The following is a 20,770-nucleotide window of genomic DNA, read 5'->3' on the forward strand; positions in this document are numbered from 1 at the left end:
AAAAATTGCTTGTTGTGTTAAATGCGAGGCTTCTAACTTTGAAGTCTGCCACATTTTAACAGTGGCTTTTACAGCTGTCAGCAAAATCATTGCTTTTAGAAGTTTTTATTCTGCCCTGCGTGAGCTCTATAATGGATTACTGATCTGAGCGGCAGCTGTACAGCCTCTAAAAAATCAACTATCAATTTTTCATGAGATATTTTACTTCCCCTCAAAGTAGAGAATCCTCTAATTTTCCAGATTAGCTCCTTTGCATGACAGACACAAACACATCATATATATATATATATATATATATATATATATATATATTATATATATATATATATTAAAAACTACGTGTGTCTGTGTATGTATGTATGTGCACATATGCACATATATCAAGAATTGGAATTCCTGTTACTGTTATTGACTAGGCTGCTTGTGCCAACTAACCTCTAGGCAAAATATAAGCTTCCAAAATTTCATAACAAGTCACCATAGCATACGAAGCCTTAAGTTGGTCACTTTTATCCTGAGTACATGACCCATTAGGTAACATTATTAAAAGAGATTATGAACAATAATATCAGTTAAAACATGCCAGGGCCTAGTGTTGTCTTCTTTTACCATTGTACAATCATGATCATCTATTTGATCAGGATCTGGTAAAAAATGAATGGGATTTAGGAGATTGCATCTCCCAAATACAGTGTTAGGATTGAATAATAGTGCTTATTCATAACTAGTCTGATGCCATGCCTACCAATTCTGGATCTTATGTACTTATATCTGTCACAACAGTAAGGCATGCACATAAGTCAAGTGACCAGAGGTGAGGGCTTAAGCCTTTTTAATTTTATTTATTTATTTATTATTTTTGGCTGTGTTGGGTCTTCGTTTCTGCGCGAGGGCTTTCTATAGTTGCGGCAAGCGGGGGCCACTCTTCATCGCGGTGCGTGGGCCTCTCACTATCGCGGCCTCTCTTGTTGCGGAGCACAGGCTCCAGACGCGCAGGCTCAGTAGCTGTGGCTCACGGACCTAGTTGCTCCACGGCATGTGGGATCTTCCCAGACCAGGGCTCGAACCCGTGTCCCCTGCATTAGCAGGCAGATTCTCAACTACTGTGCCACCAGGGAAGCCCCAAGCCTTTTTAAAGATGTGTCTGCTGCTGTCACTACAGCCCAGTATCCACAGTGCCACGGCCTCCAGAAGAACTGAGAAACATACTATTAATGTATGGTCTCATCCCAACTTTTGAGTTAAATTCCAGAAGTATCACTTTTACTTTAATGACAAAACAAGAAGAAGGGCTTTTCAAAATTACAGATCCCCAAAGCTGAGACAATAGCCAAGTTTAATTCAAAAGCCTCTTTAGATTCTACAGAGTAAATCAGAGGTTCTGAACAATTTTCACACAGTTGCTCCATTAAAGGTTTTCCTTCCCTGCAGAAGCTAGAATCCACTATTCACAATATCCTATCAGTCCCCAAAATGATCTAAGTTGTTTTTTGTAATATGGCATTTTATCTGCAAAATGGGCTGACCCTGTGTTGTAACACTTGTGGGCCCTCACCACTAATATATGCCCTAAATATCCCTCAGTTTGGCAATATTGCAGTTTACCCAATGAGGTCTTATGTCCTTGTGAAGGGGGAAATTGTAACAAAGCCAAAGTATCAGTTTTGCATTACTCTTTAGTTTTTGATGCTACCAGCCAACCATCTATATATTGAATGCTTATAGATCCCTCTGGTGGAAGTTTTCCATACGTTTTCTGCAAATGGCTAAAGAAATAGTAGGAGAGTATTGAAACTCTTGAGGAATCCTTTGCCATAAACACTGGACTTCCTTCATAAGTAAAAACAAACAAGAATATAGACCTGTTTAGATTAGAGGAATGGGAAAAAAAAGCAGAGCACAGATAAATTGGAGAAAAACTTTGTAGAGGGTGGTACCAAAGTTATAATATAGTATTAGGAACTGTAGGTATTAATAGAACAATGGATTTATTTACTTCTTTAAGATGTTATATTAAGGTCAGCCATATTTATCAAATTTACCTTCCTTCTTTGCTGGAAGTTTGGCAGTATTAATATTACAGGGTGAATGTCCTTTTATAATTATCCTTTGTTTTTCTAATTCTTTTTATAACTGGGTTTATTTCTTCTAGTTGAGCTCTCAACAAAGGCTACTGTTTGACACATGGTAATGGCCTATGCTGTTTAAACTGGTATTATTATCCCAAGGCCCAAAGTGATGCATTGCTTTATTTCTGCTCAGGGTACTTTTCCAGCACAGTGTGACACTGCCACTTGCTGCTACATTCCTTTTCTTTCAGAAGGCACACCATAACCAAATAAGACAGTTTTTTCCAAGGACATTAAACAGACACTCCATATGGAGTATACAATATGGTAGTTTTAATTTGCACAGGAGATCTCTCCCCAATAGGTTTACAGGAGAATCAGGAGAAAGTAAGAAAACATGTTCCTCAGTCAGGAGATCTATTAATGTGGGAACCACAGAAGAAAAGAACACATATAAAGCTGATTTAAAATACCAGCAACCTGGTCTATCACCAGATGGAAAGTGAGGGATTTCTGGGACATTTTCAGAATAAGTAGCACCTGTATCTACAGATTTTTCTGTATCCAGAAAAATCAAGGGTATGTTAGCCTGAGGGAAATTTATTCAGACATAAATTTCATCAGTTCCTACTGCTGAGATTCCCTCAATCTGTCAATTGTAAACCATTTGACAATTATTCTCTAGCTTTCTGGGCTTTCTTCATTCCCTTGTTTCTGCAATTTCTGCATCTTCTGGAGTCTCTTTTCTTCAATTTCTTTTCCACTGTCCCAGTTTCTTGGAATAATAACATATGGTTTTCTCTTCTTTGCTGCCTTCACAGATTGGCCAGAGTAAAGTTTATTTTCTTTAGTAAACAGTATTAACTGAACAGTTAACGTAGCAGTTTATAACTTCTTTTCTTCTTCATATTTTTTCTAGATTGTTCCCCAACTGAGTAGTTGCTGCTAAGATTTGAGTAGTAATCTGTCCTTGCCAACCGTTTACCTTTCTCCTAATTTGAGTTTGGATAACCAGCAAGAGAGCAAAGGCAAAGGATAGGACCAGGGGACAATTTTTAATCTGCCCTTGGATCCAGGCCAGTAAATTTTGAGAAAATTTCAACAGATAGAAATTTTAGATGGAAAATAATGGGGACTCATCTGTTTTGTGGATACAACACTGCAATTTCTCCCAGCTCATCTTTAGAGGAAAGACTGCGAGCAGTCTCTTTTGATGGGTCACCCAAGCCCTTGGTTCTTCCACAGTTGTGGAGGGTGGTGGATAGCTGCTACTCCTTGACAGGGTGGGTCATCTTCTGGTCCCCAATGTGCTTGCTCCGTCAAAGGAGCAAAGTCTGCTGGTTGCAGAATTCCCCACAGTAGCTTGCGCACATCCCCAAGCATGGGTCTGTAAAGTAAAAACACACTGTGTAGTACTTCTGCAAACTTCTGGAAAAGAGGAAGAGAAGCTTTCACATGAATAGGCTGGGTAGCTTCTCAATGGCATTAGCTTCACTGATGATCAGATAAGAAGAGCTGGTTTTCCACATATTGTGACAAAAAAAAAAAAAAAGTAGAATTATATGACTATTTGGCTTCTTTCTTATGCTGGTATATTTATCAACCTAATACTTTTTTTTCTTTTTCTTTTTTTTTCCAAGTGACTAGTGAAACTACTCTACATCCTGCCACTTTCATATAGGGACAGAATCTTTTATTCAAGTTCTCAACTCTTCCCTAAATATATCTCCTTATAGTTTCTGCTTTCCTAGATCCGTAGTGAATGGATGATAAGAGACTCATAATTTCTGCTTTCCTAGATCCATAGTGTATGGATGATAAGAGACTCCTGGAGGTAGACTCTATGCTAGGACATAGAGTAGACTCAGAGCTAGGATATGAGGATTACAAGCCTGTGTTCTCAAACAGGGCAGGTAATTCAGTACCAGCTAAAAAAGTCATGCCATCAGCCTTCTTTGTAGGGAAATTTACTGACAAAGGGAAGTGATGATCTGAAAGATCATCATTTCCCTCTTCCCAGGAGTTTGTTTGAAGCAAGAAGAATAAAGAGATGTAGGGGGAGCAGAGGGAGCAGAAACAGCAAAGAAAGGAAGAAGAGGGCTCTGTGAATGAGAAAGTACCTTTAATTCTCAAATTTCCTTTTCCATTTTTCTCAGTCTTTCCTTCTGGCTTTCCAACTCATTTTAAACTTTACTCTTAGAATGATGTCCATCCAGTAAATACCAGCAATTAATTTGCTTATAATGTGGACCTCCTAAATCCCTCATAAATCTTGAAAGACTGTATTCTCATAAGTATTCCAAATGTGACAGAGATTAGTAGTTGTTTAAGAACTGCAGGCAACATTCCTGGCTTCCCATATTTTTCCATCATCAAAGCTAATCATGATCCTGAAGGGATTTTAGAGCCCAATTTACCCATGCTTACTCAATAGAAAAATCTTAAATTTGCAGAGGGTGGTTCATCTAGCTAGTATTCCAAAAGAGCAGTGCACTAGGTGGGAGACTTTTTATAATTTAGGGTCTCTTAAACTACTGTTATGTGGCCGTAAGAACTTCATCTGGTCCACTTAATTTTGGAACTGCCATTTGCATCCCATCCTCATCACCAAATTGTTGGAGAAGTATAATTAACAATAAAATCTCCTGCCAACCCAGTCAAGCCTCTCCACAAAATGTAGAAAGAATGAAACAGTTTTAATATTGAATAAGCATTAAACTAGACTGTGATGGACATCATAGGCAATCTGCTAAAGAGATTGCAAAGAGAACTAAATCTTACCCTTTATATATCAGGTAGATACAATCCATTTACATACATGTTAATTGACCTTATCAAAAGGGAAAATAGAACTTCTCCTATCTTTATGAAAAGCAGGAAATTAACATCATGGAGCTATATGCCTAGGCTTAAACTCCCACAGAAACAGGGAGACAGGGTGACATTTTCCTTGATGTTCACATTTCAAAGAGGTAACACTAAGGCCTCCAAGAAAGTCATTCATGTAGTGCAAAAATTGACAAGAGGCTTATTTAGCTTAAAAGATTTACATACATCTGTAACAAACATTATTTATAATTTCAAGTTTCATAAGAGAAATGCTAGAGAGAAAGGGGAATTTTTCTTTACCTTCTGATATTGGGGAAATGTTTAATTTAATCCCTTTTTTTTTAGATTTATATTTACCCTTACACCACCAATGGGGTGGGAACTAGGTAGAATCATGGCCAAGAGAACAAATTGGCAGTGGAACGATTAGTCTATATATGTTAGCTGTTCTTTATGAAATACTGACAAACTTATATGTGCTAGAGGTTTTGGGCTGGTAAAAGAGTTCAGGACTGAGATGGATATAGGAGGATATAATAAAGAGGAATAATTTAATCCAATAAAAAGGTGTCTTTTAATATTCACTATGAGATAGATTGTTGGCATATTTGATATGGTATAGCTGATGCACATCCTATAGTTTTAAGCTCTCATGCCCATTTCATAATGGATTTACTTTACTTTCTTTCATGTCTCTGAGCTTGAGTCCTCACTCTTGCCCATAAACCTGTCTCTTTACCATAGCTCAAAAGACTAGTTCTTTTGAACTCATCAATTTGAAAATTGAAAGTTCACATGCCACAAAGTTTTCAAATGATAATGTGTATGTGTATGTATATGAATACATATAGATATACACATATGTTACAAAGGAGAATGTATGTGTTCATATCTTTTACATTATAATAATTTTAAATTTGCTTTGGCAGGAAGAAAGTGAATATAGTCTAAAATTCTATATCTTATAGTATCTTTATATCTCACACTATTCCTTAATATTATGCACAATCACATAATTAAATCTAATATTTAACTAGGTTCATTTGTGATGGATTCCCATAAATTCTGTAACACTGGACACTGCTGGCATAGCTGTATTGCTAATGCAGTCTGCTGATCATGTTCTGTAGTTTTGGTGGCTGACCAGTGAGCAGGACATTCTGCTGCCATGGTGGCTTCAAGGATACAGTCCTCCATGTTGCCCTCTGCTGGTCTATTATAGTATAGCCTCCATCCAGGACACTGCTCTTAGGGTGCCCTTTTTATTAGGAAGGGAAACTTTATACCTTCTCTCCTCATGCAATTTTTCAGAAATCTTCATGGTTTTAGCAATAAAGTGGGTAAACACTTAAGAATTTCTTCTTTTAAAAACCTATTTTTTTAGTATGTAATTTAGAAGTCCTAGTCATTATGGATATTTTACTCAGCAGTGAATCCATTTTTTTTTTTTCTCTTTGTATTCTTCACAGACTTTTCCCCTCAAGGTCTTATTTACTCATTTGCTTTCTGGCTTTATATGACCCTTGGCTTCGGTTCAAATATGTGACTAAAACATTATTAATGACAGAGGAAACATTAAGTAATTTCCCCTGTTAGGGTTATAAAATTGAGCATTACTGAATGAGATTATTCATGCATAGATTCAGTGATGCATTAGCAGAATATTCTTTAAAATAAAATTATTCCCAGTACAACATACATGACATGACTAGCCTGACATCAGTATTGCGAAGGTTTATATTATACTCCTTGCCATTTTATTGTTTTGCACAGTACTTAAATATTTTTCACAATGTTTCTTTAGAACAAAGTTCTGTGAAACTTGAATGTCAAAATGAAGTACATTCCTGGTGTTAAAAAAAACCAGTTAAAGATTTTTATAGATTCTTTTTTTCTTTTCAGTTCAAAAAGAAGTATAAGATTTTCAGTGATCTAAAATTTAGTATCTTGGCACTGTTGGTGGGAATGTAAATTGATACAGCCACTATGGAGAACAGTATGGAGGTTCCTTAAAAAACTAAAAATAGAGCTACCATACGACCCAGCAATCCCACTACTGGGCATATACCCTGAGAAAACCATAATTCAAAAAGAGTCATATACCACAATATTCATTGCATCTCTATTTACAATAGCCAGGACATGGAAACAACCTAAGTGTCCATCGACAGATGAATGGATAAAGAAGATGTGGCACATATATACAATGGAATATTATTCAGCCATTAAAAAGAAATGAAATTGAATTATTTGTAGTGAGGTGGATGGACCTAGATGCTGTCATACAGAGTGAAGTTAGAAAGAGAAAAACAAATACAGTATGCTAACACATATATATAGAATCTTAAAAAAAAAATGTTCTGAAGAACCTAGGGGCAGGACAGGAATAAAGATGCAGACGTAGAGAATGGACTTGAGGACACAGGGAGAGGGAAAGGTAAACTGGGACAAAGTGAGAGAGTGGCATGGACATAAATACACTACCAAAAGTAAAATACATAGCAAGTGGGAAGCAGCCACATAGCACAGGGAGATCAGCTCAGTGCTTTGTGACCACTTAGAGGGGTGGGATAGGGAGGGTGGGAGGGAGACGCAAGAGGGAGGAGATATGGGGATATATGTGTATGTATAGCTGATTCACCTTGTTATAAAGCAGAAACTAACACACCATTGTAAAGCACTTATACTCCAATAAAGATGTTAAAAAAAAATAAGAGGGCAAATACATTTTTGGAAATTGTGGAAATGAAAAAAAAAAAAACAAGTAAACGTAGGAAGTATCAAAGAATAAAAAGATAAGCAGACAGACATCTAGAAATGACAAGGAATATGAAATAGGTGCAGAACTTTCTAGAGCAGAAAGAGGCTCCAGTTCCTAAGCCTGCCGTCCCTTCTCCTAAATGCGTGAAGCTACTTCAGGCAAAATGTCCCTGTACCAATAGGCACATGAAGAGATGCTCAACATCACTAATTATTAGAGAAATGCAAATCAAAAGTACCATGAGGTACCACCTTACACCGGTCAGAATGGTCATCATCAAAAAATCAACAAACAATAAATGCGGGAGACAGTGTAGAGAAAAGGGAACCCTCTTGCACCGTTGGTGGGAATGTAAATTAGTACAATCATTATGGAGAACAATATGGAGGTTCCTTAAAAAACTAAAACTAGAACTACCATATGATCCAGCAATCCCACTCCTGGGCATATATCTGGAGAAAACCATAATTCAAAAAGATACACACACCCCAGTGTTTGTTGCAGTAATATTTACAGTAGCCAGGACATGGAAGCAACCTAAATGTCCATTCACACAGGAGTGAATAAGAAGATGTGGTACACATATGCAATAGATTACTACTCAGCTATAAAAAAAAAGAATGAGATAATGTCATTTGCAGCAACATGGATGGACCTAGAGATTGTCATACTGAATGAAGTAAGTCAGACAGAGAAAGACAAATATCGTATGATATCGTTTAGATGTGGAATCTAAAAAAAATGGTACAAATGAACTTATTTACAAAACAGAAATAGAGTCACAGATGTAGAAAACAGTTTATGGTTATGGGGGGGTGGGGCCGGGGGAGGGTTAAATTGGGAGATTGGGATTGACATACACACACTACTATATATAACAAAGATTACTAACAAGGACCTGCTGTATAGCACAGGGAACTCTACTCAGTACTCTAATGACCTATATGGGAAAAGAATCTAAAAAAGACTGGATATGTGTATATGTATAACTGCTTCACTTTGCTGTACAGCAGAAACTAACACAACATTGTAAATCAACTAGACTCCAATAAAATTTAAAAAAATAAATAAATTAAAAATAAATAAAATTTAGTATCTTGCCTCAGGGATATGAAAGATCTAACCTAGTTAAACACATAGAATAGTACTTGTTTATAATAAACCTTGATCACTAAATTATGTTGTTTGTTCTGTTATAACAACACAGTCTTATAAGTTTATCTGACAGTTGTTTGCTTCTAGCCAAGAAAGTATTGAGAAACACATCTGTCTCATAATTTGCATACAGAGGGTATTTTAATAATCCATTTCTCCCTTCTCTGTCCATCTATTTTTAGGCTGACTGGAAGCTTTGTGCCAGACTTGATAGTAAGCATGAGTAGCCAAATGTGGCTGCACCTTCAGACAGATGAAAGTGTCGGATCTATTGGCTTCAAGGTTAACTACAAAGGTAATGATAAATTGCTACCTTGGGAAATATGTTATCTTAATAAAACCAGAGAATACTTTTAAATTAAAGTTTAATTGTATCTATAAAATAAAAGTTTCCCAGCATATAAGAAAGAATGTATTTCAACAAAATACTTGCCTCTTTAAATTAACTACAAATGTTGATTTCACTTTTCTTTAAATAAAATTGTTTTTTTTTTTTCCCCCTTTAAAATGTGTATATTTTGCATACCTAATCTCTCCCTCAGTCCACTATACAATGCCTGTGCTTTAGGCACTCTGGACTCCTAGCCTTTCCCAGAATAGACAATGTGATTTTATAAACTTTATGCGAATTGCCTGGCAAAAAATCTACTAATTATTAAATACTTAAATACAAAGTAAAGACTTAATTCCTTAAAGAATCCAGGGTACCAATTGTTACTATTTTTATTTTTATTTTGTAATTCCTCAGTGTATTTCTCAGATCAAATACATGATATCAGTGTTCAAATTATCAAGTCCTATGTAAATTACAGATCACAAAAGTGTTAAATTGCTACTGCCCATCCCAATATTGATAGTTTTGCAGATTAATGATGAATTACATGTGTGTAACACAATCTTTTGTTTTAGTTCTATTTATAAGAGATAGATGCAAACATTGTAAAATCATTATCTTTGACACACGATTAACTTTTTTTTAAAATTAATTTATTTATTATTTTTGGCTGTGCTGGGTCTTCGTTTCTGTGCGAGGACTTTCTCTAGTTGCGGCAAGCGAGGTCCACTCTTCATCGCGGTGCGCGGGCCTCTCACTATCGCGGCCTCTCTTGTTGTGCGGAGCACAGGCTCCAGACGCGCAGGCTCAGTAGTTGTGGCTCACGGGCCTAGTTGCTCCGTGGCATGTGGGATCTTCCCAGACCAGGGCTCGAACCCGTGTCCCCTGCATTGGCAGGCAGATTCTCAACCACTGCGCCACCAGGGAAGCCCACGATTAACTTTTTTAAAGTCAAATAGAGACAGTGGATATACAGGTATACACACAATGTACATATTAGAAATGCAATTTTGAAATTCTGACTGAAAATATGTATATGTTATTAAGTTAAATTCTATGCTTTAAAAGATAAAAATGTGAAAGAGACCATCAGAAAGTTATGCTGCTTGAATTTATTTTTTCTATTGTAAAAGTCATTATTCTCTATCTTATCAATTAAACAATGGATTATTAAGTAGACAGAATTCTATTACTTGCATAATAATAATTTTTAAACAGACTTTATTTTTTCAAACATCGGCTTGCCATGCCTTTGTATACTGGCACAGGGAAATGAATGCATGATGTTGTCAGGGAGACAGGACACATGCTTTCTGTGTTTTTAACTTGAGACTAAATTTGGTACTATATTAATTTGAATAGTTCAGGAAATCTGTATAAAAGTCAGTTTAAAAAAATAAAAAGGTTCGCCTGATTATGATTTAAATATATTCTTCCTCCATTTAAAATCCACATCTATCCCCAGTAAATAAAACAAAGTTACAAAGTTTAAACAATGGTCAGCTTCTGTTGCAAGTATCTATGTCTTGATTGTTTTCTTTTTCCTTACTTTTCCCCTGTAAATTATATTCCTCTTGGTTTTATTATTTTCTTCACCCTAAGAAACTTAACCTGTTAGAAAGTCTGGAGTGATTTAAACCTTAGAAACTGTATTAATCATTAATGACAATGCTTCAGCAAAGAACGCAGTTATTAAAGCTCACGAACAGTTTAGAGCCACAGGGGAGTCCTGTCGATATTTACAACTCTTGAACTGCTCTCCACCGCACTGCAGTTCAAGAGCTGGAAGTACGTTGTAAAGTAGCACAATTAAACATTGTTTTGTTTTCTGCTCAGATTTCAACAAATAATTTAAAAATATATGTACTGCCTAAGGATCTGCTATGTGCCAGCTACTGAATGAGTTGTTGAGTATAGAAAAAACAGCCAGGGACTTCCCCCGGCGGGACAGTGGTTAAGACTCCATGCTCCACTGCAGGGGGTGGGGTTGGATCCCTGGTCGGGGAACTAAGATCCTGATGGCCGCGTGTTGTGGCAAAAAGGAAAAGAAACAACAGCCAGATATTTTCTCTCTTAGGAAGATCATAATATAGTGACAGAGAAAAATATATCCAACTATCCATATACAAATATCCACCAAAGTGAGATTTGAAACAAACCAACCCAGGAGATTCTTAATGAATAATTCCCTTATTCTTTCCCTCCCTTCAATCTGGTCTCTTTCAGTCTAACATCCACACTGCTAATGATGATCTCCCAGCAGCAGGGAGGTGATCATATTACACTACAGCTTAAAATGTTTCCAAACTTTTTATTGCCTAAAGATGAAGTCCAGAAGCTCCACAGATCTTATCTTCCAGCTTTTTTCTCCCTACAATCCAATTTTATAAAACGATCCATAATTCTCTGAACCCAGCAAGTTGTTTCACACTTCTCCTTAGACTCAATAAATTCTATCTGGATCCATATTCTATTTCTAACTCAGCATCACATCACTCATGCTGTGAGACAATGTTCAAGTATTTCTTCTTCTGTGAAGCCTTCCTTAACTCCCCTCATTACAAAAGAACACTTCCTCTGTTTTATAAACGCTGTATCGTATATACTACATAACCCGATGAAATGCATCATATTCATCTTTATATTTCCATTAGCAACCCCCTGCTATATCATCATAGGTAATTAATGATTGTTAAATAAAGCTGAACAAATGAGTTGACCTATATAATATGATGTAATACAGGGTAAAGGATGTCCTCAAAAGTTTAGTTTTCCTACTGTGAAAATCATGTTTTTGCATCCTCCATAATATAAAACCTGAGCTCAAAGTTGAAGCAAGGTTCATTTTGAGAAGTTTCAAATTTTGATGTGCAGATAGCTTTAGCAGCTTCGCCTACTAAAAATAATTTTCATAATTACCATGCTCTCTGTTAAGCAGTCTGTTGGTTCTAAATGGAACACCTGCTAAAAAAACTTTCCAGATTTGATCTAAAGATATCTTTTTCTTATCATCTATAGATTTTACATGAGATAGCATTAAAAGTGGATCTCCTGTAAATTAAACTTGTGTTTTATTGTACATTTTATCTTTGAGAGTAAGAGAGAACTTAGCTGTAAAACCACTTGGTCATTTTTACTCAAAGGTAAATATTTAGGAAATTTAATTTTTTTCTATGGCTATAAGTCTCTTCATATCTTTTCCTGGATTAATTTTGATTATTTATATTTTGTTAGAAATGTTTCTAGGATATAGATAATAGTTTTCAAATATATTGACATTTCATACATAGTTTATTTTTTAAAACACTTGTCTTAAAAAATTAGTAAAGATATCTTATCCAAATTATTTACGGCATAAATTAAAAATCTCCCCAAACTGGAAGAAATTTAAATATTTATCCATAGGTGAGTATATAAACAAAATGGGTACTACTCATCAATAAAAGGAAAAAGCTATTAACATATGCAAAAATGGATAAAAATCAAAATTATCACACTCAGTGAAAAGAGCCAGACCAAAAAAAAAAAAAAAAAAAACAAACAAACGTTATATCCTGCATGATTTAAACAAATTTCAGTGCTAACATTACCAAGTAATGTTTCCAAATGAATACTAATATAAGCTGTTTTATTTTTAATGGTATTATTATTTTGAGAGAAATAAGAAAAAGATTATGAGGAAAATGTTTTGATAGTTTTTGACAAGGGAGCAAGAACAATGTTTCATTTAAAATAACTTTAAGTAGAAGAGAATAGTATATTCTTGGAATTTATTTTTGAAGTGCTAAAGTGGTTATACTTCGCAGATTTCAAGTTTTTCTTTTTTTTTTTTTTTTTTTTAGTAGGTTGAGGTATTACAAACAAGAGTGTCAGTGATATAATAGAGATTATAACAAGGTAAATTTATACCCAAGGAGCAAAAGAAGTGCTGAAAATTGCATTCATTTTTCTGCTTTTTCATTAAAACATTTTTAGTCTTAAGAAAGGTGGTACAAAGTAAAAATTTGTTATAATCAATTACTTATTTCTTAATCCTGCTGGTACCTGCCTAAGAAAACCTGACGTGTTCTTGTGAGGGACTGAGTTTTATTTAAACTGAACACATTCTTTTTTTTTCTCCAGTTATATGAGATTTTAAAATTTTGCTCCACTTATATGATTTTTTCCATCTCTTTATTAGGATATTTCTCCAAAATCACCATTCATAGAATCCCAAGATTAAGCCTTGTTATATTTCTAATTAGAGTCAGTTAAAAAAAGAATTAATCATATAAGGATATTTATGTAGTGGACATATACAATGGTATCTGGCAAAAGAGCTAATGGTGTGTGTAGGTTTTTGTCCTTTTAGTTAGTACAGTGAAACAAAGATTCTGCACAATCCATCATTATACCCCCGTAGTACTTACCACAATTCACATGGATGGTCCAATAAATATATCAAACTGTAATCTGCAAAAAAACTCACTGAGATTAATGCTAAACCAAAATGGCTTTCAGTATTAAAGAATTACTATGTTATTAGCAATTGATTCTTAAATATTTAATTTTAAAACTATACTTTAAAGCAGAAAACTAATAATGAATGAATGATAAATAAAGATCTTTAGAGACTTTGTTAGAAATTTATGAATCCCCCAAATCTTCCCACGTATTGTATTTCTTAGTTTTCCAGTGCTTTAAAATCAAATTAGTGAAATAAAATTATGTAAGGCACAGTTATATTGTTTTTTTAATTTATAAATATTTCCTATTTCCCCGTATCCTGTGCTTTAACTCAAGTGAATTCAATTTAATGAGATCAAAGTCATCTAAAGAACATATTTAGATGATGATCTGACAGACTCTTAAAATGCACTCTGTAAATAATGAAAATAATTTTTAATTATACTGAAAATAAACTTTTTAGTTTTTTAGGAACTAAATTATTTGTAATATACAAACATAATATTAGCGTGTTACAGAGATATAGTTCAGTGTTTGTGTGATTAGATTGGAATCTAAGTTCATTTGTGTAAATAACTATTTTCCTCTAAGGTATGCCATGTACATCACTGATTCAATACTTGCTGAAAGGAAAGTTTATCTTTAAAACAACGAGCTTGGACAAAATAGTCTTTGCATTTACTTTGAGTTCTAACATTCTTTTATTAGATTTGGTAAATTTTGATATGTTTATTATATAGTCCAAGAATATTACACTCAATATTCATTCCTTATAGTAAACTGATATGCTATCAGCGGGACATTCTTTGTGTGAGTTCTCAAGATAAACTCCTCTCTCAGAATTTCCTCCAGATGTGACACCTCTCTATCTGGTGGTGGTCTGCTAACACAGAACCAGTGAGCCCCCTTGGGTTTTCTCATTATTGTGTCTTTTGAGATATTTCTTCTCTTCATATCATTTTCATTTTCTTTAAGAAATCTTATAATCTGTTAAAAGTGTTTCTCTTTCTTGGAAAAACTATGAAGTAACACGTAGTATTATGTGTGGGATTTTCATGATAACATTTCAATCTGCCCTCAGAATAAAGAGAGCTTTTAAGTATGACCCATGGAAACTTTACTAGAATAAGTATTATTATTTTCATTGTTGCTCTTTATTAGCTTAAAGGGTTTATTCTGTTTTTACATTCAATACATCAAGTTTCTTCAGAAAACTACTGCTCCTAAAATATTCAATTTGACTTTATCACAGTCTGCTGTGAGGACTAAGCTTTTTGTTTCTATACCCCCAGAATGAGAATGAGTGGCAGTAGAATATTAGAAGTCATGTCTATTTAAAAATATTCATTGAGTTTCAACTATGTGCCTAGGTGTCATGAAGAGGATAGGGTACATAGCAAAAAATAAGAGACTTAGTCACTGCTTTCAGTCTAATGGGACAAAGACTGACAGTTAACAAATAATTGTAAATAGAAAGAGTGCTAAAAATGAAAGAGAGAATGTGCTTTTGGGAGACTATAACAAGGCACCTAATGCGGGCCTCAAGGAAACCTTTCCTGAGGAAGTAAACATGGACTGAGACCTGAAGCTGAGTAGGAGTTACTGAGTCTGGAAGCTGGACAGCATGACCAGTATGTATAGATGACAAGTTCCATTTGAGGAGTTGTTAGAATTCCTGGATGTGTAGCAGAAATGGAAAGAGAAAAAGCTATAGTGTAGTCCTGGATAAGACTGGAGAGATGGGAAAGAGCAGGTCATGCTTTGCTGCAAAAGACACGTATGAATCTATGAGACTGAAAGATATTCATTTTCTCCATGGGAGCAAAAGATCATTCCACCCACTCCCAGGTAGACAGCTTTTCCAATTTTCCCCTTAGGACAGGGACTAGTATTTATTTAAATAATGGAATCACAGAACATTGGAGCTGGGAGAGACTTTTGAGGTAATTGAATCAATTATACTCATTTCCTCCAAGATGAGGAAATTGAGTCCCATAAAGATCGATTTTTCTCACAGTCACTATAGGTAGTACCTGAGCCCAAAGTGGAACTATGAGCGATTGCTTCTGAGAGGGTCACTTTCCCCTGCACTACATTGCTTCACACTTCATATTTCTCCATAGATCCAAGGTATATATAGTTGGCTGATTGACTAATACACTTTTGTAGGTTGTACAGGGCCTTTGTCAGATAATCTATAATCATCACAATTTCTAATCAAAGTCATGTGTCTTTTCCCTCAATGCCAGTAATAATTTAATTTTATGCATATTATATTCATGGTTATTCATTATATCCACCTTAACTGGTGAAGATATTTCAAATCAAAGTGAAGTATCAATGCAAGTAAAAGAATCATTGGAGACTAAAATGTTTTTCCTTATCTGTTATAAGCAGAAGGTAAGATGTGAGATATGTGAGGTATTTATATTTTAGAACTTGATCTTTAATGGCAGAGGAGAACAAAGTTATTTGTTTGATTAAATAAAATCCCAATGTTATTTTTGCTTATCTCAACTGCGAAAGAAATCTTGATTAAACCTATCAGAATTAAAACTATTCAGAATTTTGGAATAGTGCCAATCTGACTATGTGCAAAGAGGTACCTGTTTATATAAATAAATTGTTTTCTGAATGTGGTACTATATCATTTCTTGGACACAGTGGTAATCTTAACCATTCTCAAACTCATTAGCTTATACGACAAGTATTTATTTTCACAAGTCTGTGCGTAGGCTGAGGGTATGCTGATCTAGGCTGAGTTTGAATTCATGCATCATTCATTCTTCTGACACCAGTGCCCTAGACCAGATATGGTGTTTTCTTGACAACGACAGAAGTGCATAGGATAAAAAATTCAACCATACAGACATGTTTAAAGATCTCCTTGCTTCTCGTCTGCTAAAATTCATTGGCCAAATCAAGTCAATTGGCAAGCCCAGATTTAAGAGGTAGGAAAGTGAATTCTGCCAAAAAAAGTGGGAGAAGAGAGTAGATGTTTTTAAACAGTCTAGTTTGCAACAAGTGCTAACTCTCTCTCTCTATTTATATATAAAAGTACATATACATATATAGGCAAAAGGTATATATATATATATATATATATATATATATATATATATATATATATATAAAACCTGTGCTTTTGTCTGTACCTGGCCACCACCAACCAGATGACTGATGAGTGGTACAGAGGTGACCGAGCCTGGTGCCAGCATTGTCCCCAGTTAGCTCCCCAGGAGGAAGCTCAGCACCACAACAAAGCCCAACAGGAAGACAATCCTTGGGAAGGTCAGGAATATACATATACACACACACACACACACACACACACACATACATACATACATGGTTGACTCTTGGACAACACGGGTCTTGAACAGTGCAGGTCCACTTATACGAGGACTTTTTTCATTAATAATACTATGGTACTACACAATCTGTGGTTGGTTGAATCCACAGATACGAAAACGCAGATACAGAGGAACCGCTTATATGGAGGAACTATCTACACAAGGTACCAACTATAACTTATACTTGGATTTTTTTACTGCATGGAGGGTAGGTGCCCCTAACTCCCACATTATTAAGGGTCAGTTATATATCTTCTGCCCTCAATAAGAAGACAGTTTAGTTTGGAATAAAGTCACATATGCTGATTGTTGGCAGTGGTCTAAGCAAGATGATACAGAACTAGACAAGGGATGTTACTTCTGAAATGAAAAGTTAAGGATGAAGTGGGGATTGGAGTTAAGAGTTCTCTCTGAAAAGGGAAAAAGAAAACACACCTTAATGATAGTAGATAAAAGACATATAGCAAGAAAATATATAAAGAGATGGAGGTGCTCATAGTAGTCAAAAACCTGCAAAATATTTTTTGGCAAGAAATTATATTTCAATGCTGTGTGTATATTGTTCCTCATTGTAAATATCATGCATCTTTACTGAATTTAAATAACTCCCATGGTATCTTCATTTCATGTCAACTTTTAACAGTAACATAAGAAAGATTGGAACATCTATAAAAATTATAATAAGACCTTCTATTGAAAGAAAAAATGGAAATATTTTGGCAAAATATACCAAATGACTGTTGGCCATCAGGGCATTTCCCATGTTTAATAATAAGGTGTGATGATATTCAGGTGTTAAAAGCATGGGCTTTTGAGTCAAACATAGTGTTGAATGTAGGTTTGTTGACTTCTGAGTCAGACATAGTGTTTATTTCAGGTTTGTTGCTTGCTCATTGGAGACCTTTGGGAAATGTTTTAATCTTCTGAAGTCTCAGCTTCCTCATCTGTAAAATGATAAGAATGAGTTTTTACCTTAATGGAATTTTGTAAGAATTAATGAGAAAATGTACTTAAAGTCTTAATAAGCCTTATATTTATAATATTATTATTACACAGAAAATATATCTATTATATAGCTACATAAAATACCACATTTTATAAAGTTTTTATTTTTTCACATCATGTGGATTACTCAAAATTTCTATCATATTCTGGGAAGTGCAACATTTATTTAGTTTGTCTTCAAATAAGTCAAACATGGAAGAATATTTTAATGTGATTAAAACAGAACCCAACTAGCAATAACAGAATTTGAAATTAAAAATACATTATCATTTATGCTAGCACCTTCAAAAATGAAGTACTTTGGTATAAATCTAAAAAAATATATATAATACCTATATGATGAAAATTATAAAACTCTGATAAAAGATGCCAGAGAAGAACTAAATAAAGAGATATTCTATGTTCATGAATAGGAAAACTGAGTATTGTCAAGATATCAGTTTTTCCCAACTTGTTCTATAGATTCAACACAATCCCAATCAAAATCTCAGCAACTTATTTTATGGATATTGATAAACTGATTCAAAAGTTTATATGGAGAGGCAAAAAAAAAAAAAAAAAAACGAAACAGAATAGCCAACTCAGTACTGAAGAAGAACAAAGTGAGAAGACTGACATTACTTGGCTTCAAGACATATGTAAAGTTACAGTAATCAACACAGTGTGGTAGTGGTGAAGGAATAAACAAATAGCTCAATGAAACAGAATAGAGAACCCAGAAAAAAGATTCACTGATCTGTGCTAAGGAGAACAGGCAGTACAATGGAGCAAAGATGGTCTTTTCAACAAAAGGTGTGGAAACAACTGGAAACCTACATGCAAAAATTAAAAATAAAAAAAAAAAAAATCAAGGCACAGACCTTACACCCTTCACAAAAATTAACTCGAAATGGGTTGTCAACCTAAATGTAAAATGTGAAACTATATCACTACTAGAAGATAATGTAGGAGAAAATCTAGATAACTTTGAGTATGGTGATGACTTTTTAGATATAGCATCAAAGGCACAACCCATGAAAGAAGTAATAGATAAGCTGAACTTCATTAAAATTAAAAACTTATGCTCTGCAAAAGACAATGTAAAAAGAATGAGAAGATGAGCTACAGAATGGTAAAAAACATTTTGCAAAAGACACATCTGATAAAGGACTATTATTAAAAAAAACACAAATAATTCTTAAAACTCAACAATAAGTAAATTAACAACTCAATTTAAAAGTGATGTGTACCACTACACACCTAGTAGAGTGGCCAAAATCTAAAACAATGACAAAACCAAATGCTTATGAGGATGTGGAACAATAACTCTCATTCATTGCTGATGGGAATGCAATGTGGTACAACCACTTTGGAAGACAGTTGTCAGTTTCTTACAAAATGAAACGTATTCTTAAATATATGATTCTTCAGTCACACTCTTTAGTATTTATCTACCAAAATGAAATGAAAACTTATATCCACACAAATACTACATATGTGTATTTATAGTAGCTTTATTCATAATTATCAAAACTTGCAGCAACCAAGATGTTCTTCAGTAGGTGAATGGGTAAATAAACTGTGATACATCCAGACAATGGAATACTATTCAGCCCTGAAAGAAAATGTGCTATTAAGCCATACAAAGACATGGAGGAAACTTAAATGTGTATTACTCAATAAAGGAAGCCAATCTGAAAAGGCTATGTACTGTATAATTCCAGCTATATCTCTTTCTGGAAAAGGCAACACTGTGGAGATAGTAAAAAGCTCAGTAGTTGCCAGGAGTTGTGCTCTGAATAGACCAAGCACAGAGGACTTTTAAGGCAGTGAACCTATTCTGTATGATACTACAGTGATAGATACATGTTCGTACACACTTGTCAAAACCCATAGAATGTTTAACACCAACAGTGAAATCTAATATAAACTCTAGACTTTAGATGATGATGTGTCAGTGTAGGTTCATCAGTGTGGTACATGGAGTGGGAGAGGCTGTTTGTGTGTGGTATGGAGTAAATGGGAACTCTCTATGCTTTCCACTCAATTTTGCAGTCAACCTAAAACCTCTCTAATTTTTTTTTAATTTAAAAAATAATAAGTTAAAAAAAATGAAACCCAATAGTACTCCCAAAGGTGTCTAGAAATAGTTATAAAATGATAGTATTTTTTATTAATAGAAGTATTTGAAATCTTTTTTTTAACATTTACTTATTTAGGCTGCACCGGGTCTTAGTTGTGGCACATGGGATCTTCCTTACAGCATACAGACTTCTTAGTTGTAGCATGCTGACTCTTAGTTATGTCATGTAAACTCCTAGTTGCAGCATGCATGCAGGATCTAGTTCCCCAATCAGCGATCGAACCCAGGCCCCCTGCATTGGGAGCGCAAAGTCCTACCCACTGGACCACCAGGGAAGTCCCGAGTATTTGAAATCTTTAGGTGGTTTTTCCCACTGATTGGTTTAATATTGTTTTCTTATTTGGTCTACTATTCAGTTTCCATGGTTACTTTCCAGGCTAGGGGGAAAAAAAAAAGAAAAAGAAAGAAAACAAAAAAACTGTCTAAGGGCATCAGTAGGCAGTATATTCTGGCCAGTACCCTCTACTGTCATCCATATTGATTGTAGGTTTCACAACATCTCATACTACATTAAGTTTATTTCAGAGAAAAACTTTGACTCAAATTTACTTGAAAAAAACACTCAAAATAATAATATTATCGTTTCTGCTTGATATATCCCTTGTAGTAATAAGGAGATGGAATATTCTCTCTCTCTTTTAATTCAGTAATGAAATCAAGTCACCAGTTTGGGGCATTTTCAAAACAATTCCTCAA

At 34.7% G+C, this 20,770-nt stretch overlaps 1 protein-coding gene across 3 annotated transcripts in view; it reads left to right on the plus strand.

Moving 5' to 3' along the window:
• Positions 1–20,770, plus strand: part of CSMD3 (CUB and Sushi multiple domains 3) — a 1,196,954-nt gene that overhangs the window by 620,608 nt on the left and 555,576 nt on the right. For all 3 annotated transcript variants that reach the window (XM_036830958.1, XM_036830959.1, XM_036830960.1), the window contains one exon: positions 8,997–9,109. In XM_036830958.1, coding sequence (XP_036686853.1) covers positions 8,997–9,109 — 113 coding nt within the window. The remainder of the gene's footprint in view (positions 1–8,996; positions 9,110–20,770) is intronic.

The sequence above is a fragment of the Balaenoptera musculus genome, chromosome 17, assembly GCF_009873245.2.
Source record: "Balaenoptera musculus isolate JJ_BM4_2016_0621 chromosome 17, mBalMus1.pri.v3, whole genome shotgun sequence".
In the NCBI taxonomy this organism is placed as follows: Eukaryota; Metazoa; Chordata; class Mammalia; order Artiodactyla; family Balaenopteridae; genus Balaenoptera; species Balaenoptera musculus.